Source organism: Coregonus lavaretus (assembly GCF_964263955.1).
Source record: "Coregonus lavaretus genome assembly, contig: SUPER_35_unloc_2, whole genome shotgun sequence".
Lineage (NCBI taxonomy): Eukaryota > Metazoa > Chordata > Actinopteri > Salmoniformes > Salmonidae > Coregonus > Coregonus lavaretus.
Window position 1 is genome coordinate 4,219,732 of NW_028167180.1, and position 12,044 is coordinate 4,231,775.

The following is a 12,044-nucleotide window of genomic DNA, read 5'->3' on the forward strand; positions in this document are numbered from 1 at the left end:
CGTAGGCAAGACCATAAGCAAATAGGTAAACTGGGATAATACTAAAGAGTTAATCAGGGTGATTTTTCCACAAATTGACAGGTATTTTCCTTTCCATGGTAGTAAGATCTTATCTATTTTTGCTAACTTTCTATTAAAATTTATTGAAGTGAGATCATTTATTTCCTTTGGGATATGTATTCCGAGTATATCCACATCACCATCAGACCATTTTATTGGTAAACTACATGGTAATGTAAAAATTGTATTTTTTAGTGATCCAATACGTAATATAGTACATTTGTCATAATTTGGTTTTAATCCAGAGAGGTTAGAAAATGTATCTAGATCCTCTATGAGGCTGTGGAGGGATTCTAGTTGTGGATCTAAAAGAATACATGAATCATCTGCGTACAATGACACCTTTGTTTTTAAGCCCTGTATTTCTAATCCTCTGATATTATTATTGGATCTGATTTTAATAGCTAACATCTCGATGGCCACAATAAATAGATATGCCGATAGTGGACAACCTTGTTTCACTCCTCTTGACAGTTTAAAACTTTCTGAGAAATAGCCATTATTTACTATTTTACACCTAGGGTTACTATACATGATTTTGACCCATTTTATAAGAGATTCTCCAAAATTGAAATGCTCCAGGCATTTATATATAAATTCCAGTCGAACTTTATCAAATGCCTTTTCGAAGTCTGCTATGAATAGCAGGCCTGGTTTCCCATATTTTCCATAGTGTTCTATTGTTTCCAATACTTGCCTTATATTATCTCCAATGTATCTTCCATGTAAAAAACCTGTCTGATTAGAATGAATAATATCCGACAATACCTTTATCTATGCGCTATACATTTTGCTAGGATTTTTGCATCACAACACTGAAGTGTAAGGGGCCTCCAATTTTGTAAATGGACTGGATCTTTATATTTTCCACTTGTATCCTGTTTCAGTAATAATGAGATCAGACCTTCTTCTTGAGTGTCAGATAATCTACCATTTACATAGGAGTGGTTAAAACATGCTAATAACGGTCCTCTTAGTATATCAAAAAAGGTTTGGTATACCTCGATTGGAATGCCATCCAACCCTGGAGTTTTCCCGGACTTAAAGTCTTTAATTGCATCCAGAGGTTCCTCCTCTGTAATTTCACCTTCACATGAGTCTTTCTGTGTGGCTGTTAATTTGACATTATCAATAGAAAAAAAATCTCTACAATTAGCTTCAGTTAGAGGAGATGGAGGCGACTGAAAAGAAAACATATGCTTAAAATACTTTGTTTCTTCCTTCAAAATATCATTAGGTGAATTATGGGTGACTCCGTCAATTGTAACCAGTTTCATTAAGTTCTTTTTGGTAGCATTCCTATGTTGAAGATTAAAAAAGAATTTTGTGCATTTTTCCCCATATTCCATCCAGTTTGCTTTATTTTTATAATATATTACACTTGATCTTTCTTGAATAAGTTTTTCCATTTCTTTTTGTTTTTCCTCTAATTTATTCTGAGCCTCTATGTTACAGTTTTTATTGCCATCTATCTGTTCTGTTAGACTTTCTATTTCCTTTCTTAGTATAAACTCTTTTGACCTAAATTGCTTTTGTTTTCGAGATGAGTACTGAATTGCATGGCCTCTAAAGGCACATTTAAAGGTGTCCCATACAATAAGGGGATTCGCTGTACCTATGTTATGTTGGAAAAAGTCAGTTATAAATTCCTTTGTTCTAATTATAAATAAATTATCATCTAATAGGCTTTGATTAAATTTCCAATATCCTCGCCCACGTGGAAATTCAGTCAGAGTAATGTATATGCCTATTATATGATGGTCCGACCGCATTCTGTCCCCTATCAACACTTTTTTTACTTTTGGTGCCAACGAGAATGAGATAAGAAAGAAGTCAAGACGACTAGCTTGATTCAGTCTCCGCCATGTATATCTCACTAGATCAGCATATTTAAGCCTCCATATATCTACTAGTTCTAATGTATCCATGACATTCACAATTTCCTTAAGAGCATGTGGGTGATTGTTTGTGGTGTGATTTCCTTTTCGGTCCATTGAGCTATTTAAAACAGTATTATAATCCCCCACCATAATAATATTGTCTTGAGTTGCTTGCAGGCTTGATAATTTATTATATATATTGTCAAAGAATTGTGGATCATCATTATTTGGTCCGTAAAGGTTAATGAGCCATATCTGTTTATGGTCCAATACCATATTTAAAATAATCCATCTACCTTGCGTATCTATTTGGACAATTTGCACATTCGGATCGAAATTACTATTAATTAATATCATCACCCCTTTTGAATTTCTTTGCCCATGGGAGAAGTATATTTCCCTCCCCCATTCTTTTTTCCACGCTACTTCCACGCTACTCTCGAATTGTTGAATGAGTTTCCTGTATACAATAGATATTATATTCCTTCTCTTTGAGCCATGTAAATATTGTTCTTCTTTTGTTATTATCAGCTAAGCCATTACAATTATAACTGGCTATACTTATTTCACCATACACCATAATGAGATACAAGTTTCAAGTCTATTTATCATTATATATGTTTGTAAATTTACCAATAAAAAATAGCGTAATGATTGAGTGTCCATATAGCTGTACCGTGATATTTGCATTGCTACGGAGTAACCCTTCAATTGTTCTCCACTAATTCCCCCGCTAAAGCCCCTCCCCATCCCAAGTTGAGCCGTCATCCCAGTGATCAGCATCCCACCCACGTCCCTCCGTATCCCTAAGGCCCCGAGAGGCCAGGACCCATCCATCGAAAACAGCACACAGTGCCACCCACAAAACAGAAGCAGGTTAACCGCCAAAAGCATTTCCAATGCTTTCACCTCTATATATATATATATATATATCTATATAACTTATTTTTTTTTTTTTAAATTATGCATATCCTATTTTCCATCATTATCAATTAATATGCGTAATAATGTCGGCAGTTCACGCATAGGATTCTAACATATAACCAGGATTGCCATTGTATTACATTTAATTAATTGACAAGCAATTATTATCCTAGCAAATAATTCCCGCGGTCCATCCCATACCCCCCCCCCCCCCCAACATCCCCACCCCCCCCACAACAGATGCCAGACAAGCACACACGCACATACTCACATACTCCAACACACTCAACCCCCCTCCTCCACAATCCACCATAAAATCCGATACTCAACGGCTGTTATATCCCAGAGCCCAACTCGAGAAATAACTTGATCTACGAGTGCACATACAGTTAAAGCTGATTGAGAAAGCATGCAGATTGAGCAGAAATTGATAACAATGTGAGATTTGATTAATCTACTTAATCTATGTCAAGTCCTAGGTGATGGAGATCAGATCCACCCTCTTCACCGGAGACACAAACACTCTGATCCCCTGTTGTAACCATTTTCCCAAGCATCTCCATGCGGTCAGACCTTTGATTATTTTGTGCCACCTGGGCCACAATGATAAACCCCCTCTCTGATTGTCCGAGTGTGACCCCCTCCCCATGGGTTACTGCAGCCAGTGTTGCCAGCACTGCCACTACCTGGGTGGGCGTACCCCACCGGAATCCCCACCGGCTAGGTAAAAGGTCGTCAAGGTTCTCATTAGCAGCTTTGAGAATTTCCTTGTATATTATGCTCTCCCATCAGGGGGCTCTGGCTTTGTAGGACCAACCCTGCCAGGCAGGCTCAGAATCTTGAGGGGGCGGTGCTGCTCAAGTAGGTCTCTGACCGCATTTATTTCTCTGTTTAGGCTGCATATTCACAGCAGGTCCATAAAATAGATGGGAACTTCTCTTTGGTGTATGGGTCGCTCAGGTGGGTGTCCAGGTTATAGGGTTAGGGATCTTTCCATCATGATAGGACAATGAATAATTAGATTAGATGTATACTATATTTAAAAATGTATATCCCTCATCTACACAAAATTGAAAGCTCTCTCTCTCACTACCCCTGTTCATAGACCCCCGGTCGGCTCTGGGATATGCAACCATTTCCCCTCTCACTCACTTAACGCCGCACCTTTTCAAACACAAAAATGCACACCACATGGTTGACTGCGGAAGAAATGGGCAGAGCGTGCAAACGCACCCGCATCCACATCTGCTGCAAGGGGGAAAGGACGCCAGAGAGAACACAGGACCAACCACAACAACCATCCGCCAAAACAACAACCTCCCGCCAAAAAATCCATGTTCTAATTATTTGTATATAAAGATGTATTATTCTGCTTGTTATATCGTTTTATCCATTTATAAAATACTATACTTACTATAAATGTTATTTAATATTACAATCCCTATCATTGCTAGTATCAGGTGCTCCAATATTTGACTCCTCTATTACAACTTTTAGAATAGCCATGGAGTAGTCTTTGTGTCTCTGAACATTTGGTTGTCAATATATAATTTATCCACCACTAGTGCAACACGTTTCCCTTTTAATCTGTTTTCCTTGAAGATTGGATACAGAACTTTGCGCCTTTCTACAATCTCCTTCGGGAACTGATCATTCATGCCTATTTTCGTGCCAGCAAGTCTTTTTCCCAGGCTTTTCACCATAGCTTTGTCCTTAAAAAAAGCAAATTTGGCAACGATTGGGCGCTCATATTTCTGTCCTCTTTTTCCGAAACGATGTACACGTTCGAGTTGGATTTTATCGACAGCCTCGAGTGGGATTTGTAGCGCTGTATGCAGGAAGTCTTTCATAATATTCTCTGTTATTTCTCCCTCCTTTTCCTGAATACCCGTAAGTACTAGATTTTCCCTCATCGATCTAGTTTGGATGTCTAGTAAGGCTTCTCTCAGAAGATTGTTCTCCTTTTTTAATTCCCTAACGTCCGTTTCCATTTTAGAGACTGTCACTTTTATTTCTTTGGTTTCTTTCTCCATTACCAAAGCTTTTTCGTCACTCATTTGAAGACTCGCTTTCAACTCTTTTACGTCTTTACTGACCAATTCTTATATGCCCAATTTGTCATTTATCGACTTCAACAGGTCGCTTTCCACACTTACCATACACAGTGGTGAAAAGCATATATCATCTGTATCTGTCGATGAGTCGCTTTTCCTTTTGGGGATCGGCTCTCCACGCTTGTCTTCAGTCATGTTTGGGTGTTGCTTGTTGTAGTAATATTTGTCGATATATTTCTCTAGCCTTATGATCTTATTTCTGTTATTATCCAGATTGAATTATATTAACTGCGAATATATGAAATGCTAATATTTAGTCTAACTTACTGATTTTGAATATTATGTTTTTATCTTGAGGTGTTTTGTACCGATTTCTATTCAATACGCCATCTTGTCTACGCGTGCCCCGACTCCCCGCCCTGAAGTCATTATGTTTGTTATTTTGTGTTGTCATTAAACATTTTATAAAAGGAAATACTGTAACTTGGAAAGTATACCCACTACATGTACGAAGTGTCCATCATATGCGTTGTGCATGTAATATGAAACATGAAAGTATGTGTTTATTTAGTCATTTAGCAGACGCTCTTATCTAGAGCGACTTACAGTTAAGTGAGTGCATAAATTTTTTTTTTATACTGTTAAGAGGGATGTGATTTCAGAAGCTCTGAGAGATAATTGTTTTTCATAACTTTGCACAGTTACTAGTCACCTTCCCGAAGTGAGGTCAGAGAGCGTGTCAGCCTGACGGAACCGCCCCTTTCGAGCAGAGTGTATAAATGGAGGGGAAATAAATGAACATACTAGACCAGAAAAACGTGAAGCAGCCACTACATGTTTCAAATGGTTGGAACTTGGAATCTCAACACGAGGTGAAGAAAATATACTCACCTCCCGGACAGTCACTGGAACAGCTGATTAGCTGCCCTAATTAAGGTCTCTTCGAAAGCGAATTTAAGTAGGACCATCTGCTAACCTGCTCAAACCACCGTATTACGCTACTCTCATCACACCACTGGGGAACCATCGATACGGCTGGCTAGCCTATCTTCAAAGAAGCAACTTCAAGAGCGTATGGAAGGAAAATCAATTCTGTAGTTCTGTTCAGGACTACATGACAAGTCACCGGATACCGGACAACTACAGAGGAGAAAAACAGAAGACTTGTTGGAACCCTTTCGGACAATCAGAGACTTACAAGCGTGCCGCGAAAAAGGCCCAACAACCTTTCCAAGGCGGCGCTGTCCACCGAGAGAGATACATGGCGAACCAGGCATTTCAAAGAGGGCGGCGGTTCGTGTGCAAAGTATATGGTTACAGTAGAAGAGAGTAGTTTCCGAATGTGGCAATGTTAAGTGATTCTCTCCCTCTCTTCTTTAACAAGCATCAATGTTGTTGTCATTCCACTAGGGACCTGTTTTCATCACATTAAGTTTCCAGTCAATAACCGGTATAGTGGGTGTGTTTATCCTGTGTTCCCATTTAATTAGCTACTAAATAAATAATTAAACTAATTTCTGTAGTACTGAATCATAAGTAAGGCTCGGGTTTTTGCAGATGAAAGGAGGTTATGACTGTTCAGAATAATGATATGATACGAGGTTATGATTAATACGTTGACTGTTTATAGATGTGATAGGTAAAGACCTTTTAGAGTTTAATTTGGGAGATGGTGACTCTTTAAAGAACCGCTCTCGTGGTGCCCCAGATCCCTATGAGTTAATTGTTACATTATTAATTTAATCGGGTAACAATTAATCATAGTTGATTAGATAAATAACAGTCCTCAGGTTAATGTTAAAGTCAAGTCACGACACTGTCCATGGTTCTGATATGAAGATGTTGAAAGGTCATGTAACTGTTTGTTACTGTACATGCAAGCCCTAGTTCTACCTTAAATTTGAGCTCACCTCATTTTCAAAAAATGGTATCACTTAAACATTTAATAAAATGTTTATAGCCTTACGGGTGGAAAAGTACAATAAATCCAGGGCTTTTGATATGGGGAAAACAATTAAACAAACAAAAAACATAACAGAACACTAACAAAACAAAAATGTTATTTGTAATGCAACAAAATCGCTCTAATTTCTGGTAAAGAGATGATGAGCTGTAATTGGGGGAAGATCTCTTACTAGTGCAGATTGTTGTAGAGACAGGTTCACTCTGTTCCCCATTGCTCAGCACAGTTGCAACACTAACAGTGTACTCTGTGCCGGGTTGCAGGTTTGAGAAGGTTTTGCGGCAGTCGTCAGTAATGGCTGCGAGGGGGTCTGTTCCTGGAATGCAGTTGGATATGAAGAAGTGCTGTGGGACTTTCTCCATCCCTTCAGCCTTGGACCAGTGGAGAGTGAAGGAGGTCTCTTCCAAATGGTCTATCTTGAAATCTCTGGGTGGGACCACTGGAACAAAAATCAAGATTTGTTTAGAATAGAGGATGTGCTGTTTTTGACAGAGAGTCCAAAAATGTCTCTAGGAATGAATGAATGATGTAGTCTGAATAAAAACACAAGTTAGCCTACTGTACCTGTGGATAGGGATGCTGAGACACATCTGCTTTGGCTTCCATCTTCTCCCTCTGTAGCCACGTTGAACTGGTACTTTTTACCAGGTTGGAGACTGCTTATTTCAAGATGATGCCCACATTTCACTCTTGTTGAGCTTGTTTCACCGTTACACCCCCAGGTCACTCTGAATGTCTGTCCTGTCAGCCCCTGAGGAGAACTCCAGCTCAGAGACACTGAGTCTGACGTCAGCAACAGGACCTGGATGTCACCAGGAGGGGGCAGCACTGGTGAAGGAATAATGAGAGAGAAACAAACTTTATTGACAATAAAATTACATAAACAAATGTGTATTATTCATCCCAGCAGTTAAGGGACAACAATTGATATCTTACTAAATGTATCCTCTTAAATTGAGATTTAAATTAAATAATATTGTTTGGGTCAGTTTATTACGTGTTTCCACATATACCTACCATCATCATCTGAGGCCAGCATTGTGTGATGGTCGCCAACACAACTCTTAAAGCGTGAGAACAAAATATGAATCAGTCATTTCTTTAAAAACACAGAACTTGTTACTTTGGTAAATGTACAACAGATATTTTAAAATCAAAATACATCAACTGCTTTTGACATGCAGGTAACTGCCAACATAAAGGAAACACTTGAGAAAATGATGGAACAAAGTATATTGAAACCAGGTGCTTCCACACAGGTGTGGTTCCTGAGTTAATTAAGTGATTAAAACATCCCATCATGCTTAGGGTCATGTATTAAAATGCCCAGGTGCCCATTATTTTGGCTACCATGGCTAAAAGAGATCTCAGTGACTTTGAAAGAGGGGTCTCAACGGAGCATAGGGCCTTTAAAGGGTGTGTGTCTGTCGCCAGATCTCAAACCAATGGAACACTTATAGGAGACTCTGGAGCCGCGCCTGAGGCAGCGTTTGACTATTTTTACTTTTTTTTTTTTTTTTGTCATTTAGCAGACGCTCTTATCCAGAGCGACTTACAGTTAGTGAGTGCATACATTATTTTTTTATTTTTCATACTGGCCCCCCGTGGGAATCGAACCCACAACCCTGGTGTTGCAAATGCCATGCTCTACCAACTGAGCTACATCCCTGCCGGCCATTCCCTCCCCTACCCTGGACGACGCTGGGCCAATTGTGCGCCGCCCCATGGATCTCCCGGTCGCGGCCGGCTACGACAGAGCCTGGATTCGAACCAGGATCTCTAGTGGCACAGCTAGCACTGCGATGCAGTGCCTTAGATCACTGGGAGGTCTACAATCAACAAAACACCAAATTATAGAATTTATTGTGGAAGAACTCCAATAGAGTTCCAGACAGTTGTAGAATCTATGTCAAGGTACATTGAAGCTGTTCTGGCAGCTGGTGGGGGCCCATCTCCCTATTAAGATACTTTATTTAGGCAGATACCTGTATATTCCTTCACAGCGTTCTGACTTATACAGGCACTGAAGTTCTCCTGAACGTTTTGCCACGGTGAAAGAAACAAGCACAATTGCACATTTCATTGCATTAAAAGAAAAAGACATGTTCGGATAAAACACTGACGGTGCCGTCACACATTGCAACAATAATTCTGCTGATACTGTAGCTGATCAACTTTTCAGCGTCCTCAGAACTGTACTGTACAACCCTGAGTAATGAAACAAGATGAAACCCAGTAGCTACCCGTCTTGTAATGGCAACCTAGGCCAACTTGTAATGGCAACCTAGGCCATCTTGTAATGGTAACCTAGGCCATCTTGTAATGGCAACCTAAGCCATCTTGTAATGGCAACCTAGGCCATCTTGTAATGGCAACCTAGGCCATCTTGTAATGGCAACCTAGGCCATCTTGTAATGGTAACCTAGGCCATCTTGTAATGGTAACCTAGGCCATCTTGTAATGGTAACCTAGGCCATCTTGTAAAGGCAACCTAGGCCATCTTGTAATGGCAACCTAGGCCATCTTGTAATGGCAACCTAGGCCAACTTGTAACAGCAACCTAGGCCAACTTGGAATGGGAACCAAGGCCATCTTGTAATGGCAACATAGGCCAACTTGTAATGGCAACCTAGGCCATCTTGTAATGGCAACCTAGGCCAACTTGGAATGGGAACCAAGGCCATCTTGTAATGGCAACCTAGGCCAACTTGTAATGGCAACCTAGGCCAACTTGGAATGGGAACCTAGGCCAACTTGTAATGGGAACCTAGGCCAACTTGTAATGGCAACCTAGGCCATCTTGTAATGGCAACCTAGGCCATCTTGTAATGGCAACCTAGGCCATCTTGTAATGGCAACCTAGGCCATCTTGTAACGGTAGTCAAAGTTGAAATAAATGTGCAAGTTTAGCCCACTTCATATAAATAATTATAGTCAATATGTAATTAGGTTATTTCGCTGTCTTTTGTCATGTCGGCCATCTTTTAGGAAATTGTATTAGCCGTGTCATTCCTACAATGTGGTACATTTTGGACCTCATAACTTTTGGAGAAAAAAATAATAATTGAGTGTAGTATTCTATCAGAAAAAGGACATGTCTGACTTTCAGAAAAATATATTGGTCAAACTCAGGCACTTAATTTTTTTGGTGCATTTTCCAACATGTTAGGTGCATAATCCTAACAGGGTGGAAACTAACTGGGTGGACATTTGTTGGCTAAATTAGCCATAGTTTTGTGAGTGATCAAGTTTGAGCTAGAATAATGTTGGACCCTTGAACATGATTTTAACTTCTCTATCAAACATATTTTAACATTTTGAAATGTGGTTAATTTTCATGTAGCTTTAGACCATTGTTTTCCCACCAAAGAAATTATGATAATTCCTGAATGTGGGGTCATTGTAGGAAAGGGTGGTTTTCTTAAATGGAGATCTACAAACTAACAGGGTGGAAAGTGATATCAGGGACACACATAACATCTTAAATACAATAATCATTAATACAAAACATTATTGATGAGAGAATTTAACTTGGACTATAAAATATTGAAGAAAGATTAAATATTTTATGGCTTATATTTCTTGTGGAAGTTGATGAATAACACCCGTGGACATGGCAAAAACACCAACATCCACTGAAGAAAAGTGTTCAAAATACATACACTTCCCTTTCAAGATCCATATTTTTGTGTTTTTAAGGACGGCGGACCTTATATTTAAAGCCTTTTGGAATCCACATGTTAAACTAAATAAGAATTGATATTTCCTGGAGACAGAAAACGCACCGCATTGTAGAAATGATCCAGGCCTAGGCTGGACACCAATTCGACCTAACCTGATACAGTTTATGTCTAATTGACGTCAAAATATGATTTTCTTTTGCATTTAAGTTAACCCTAACCCGTTTCCTAACCTCAACCTTAATTATCCCAACTTTCTGCATAATTTATCCTAACCAACCTGCTACGAAAAGCCAAACCTGGTCATTTCTGACAAATGGTATCCCTTCTAGCACAAACACCCCAACCATAGAGAATGATAGAGGCCTCTAGCGGCCAAAAGGCCACGTTAGAATGGGCAGCGCCATTGAGGGATGCCATCATATTAATGTAGTCAACTGGGTGGGACTTCCAACATCACTGGCTGAAGAAGAAAATGTACTCCTTTAAAATGGAGATAGCCTCATCGGCGCTGCCCATGATGTCAGAGATGCTAAATAGAATAGATACAAGGGTGAGCCCTCGATCTAGCTCTATGGTCCCAACTGAAACCGAAAGTGGTCGCGTTTTTACACATCCATTTTGTCTGGGTTGACTGGGTGCAGCTGCGACTGGAAGTCATAGGCCATGTCTGAAATCTGTATTGCCCACTACTTACTAAAACTACATAGTGTACTAATCGTAATACATACTATTTAGAAACTACTGTTTTGTAAAAATGAATGCACTAAGTACACTGCATCCCCTCAGCTAATAACCATCTGTAAAACAACGGAATCTGTAAAGACGATTATCTTCCTTAAGTGTGGAGCGAATTCTACCAAAGCCGAAATGAGTACAAATTCCTAGTAGTTAAAGCACTCAATTTTCGAAATGTTACATTATTTTGGAAATTTCACATAATATAAAAAACGGACTATTTTCGCATACCTAAAATTAAACGCAAGTATTCGGACACAACCACTGTAAAAATGTACCGCAAGTCAATTAGGCCTACAGAGCACTCATCGACATGACCACCTATCAAAGTTTGAAAGAAATACACTGTATACGCACGATTGCCTATTGTTTCTTTCAACATCAGCATGTATTATTTTAGGATAAATATATCAATATATCATCTTAATAGATTACATGTCAGCGTCAGATCGCTGTGTAAAAGACAACACCTTTCGTAGACTTCCTTGTGCGCACTCCGCCGTAGAGGGCCTAGTTGGGTATTTGATATTTTTACCTGCCATTTATTAGAAAGAGAAGTTAAAAACCGGGCCTTATTATGATCACGTTTTGTTGGGATAAATAAGAATTGACTCCTAAAGAATCTTACACCTGACTTATTTAATACAAATATGAACCTACCATTTCTCCTGCTGTCATGAAGACTCGGGTAAAGCCACGTAAAAGAGTTGTTGAATTGACTTTCCTCTTCTTCTTTGGTATAATG

The 12,044-nt window shown here is 39.3% G+C and overlaps 1 protein-coding gene across 3 annotated transcripts in view; it reads right to left on the minus strand.

Annotated features, from left to right (window-relative positions):
- Nucleotides 1–12,034, minus strand: part of LOC311110118 (uncharacterized protein) — a 36,717-nt gene extending 24,683 nt beyond the window's left edge. For all 3 annotated transcript variants that reach the window (XR_014610675.1, XR_014610676.1, XM_084188687.1), the window contains exons 1-4: nucleotides 11,960–12,034; nucleotides 7,899–7,944; nucleotides 7,446–7,709; nucleotides 7,054–7,320 (exon numbers count right to left, since the gene is read on the minus strand). Coding sequence is in view for 1 of the 3 variants with exons in the window: in XM_084188687.1 (XP_084044813.1) it covers nucleotides 7,054–7,320; nucleotides 7,446–7,709; nucleotides 7,899–7,944; nucleotides 11,960–11,977 (595 nt within the window). In the remaining 2 variants the exon portion in view is untranslated. The remainder of the gene's footprint in view (nucleotides 1–7,053; nucleotides 7,321–7,445; nucleotides 7,710–7,898; nucleotides 7,945–11,959) is intronic.
- Between the last annotated feature and the right edge of the window lie 10 nt (nucleotides 12,035–12,044).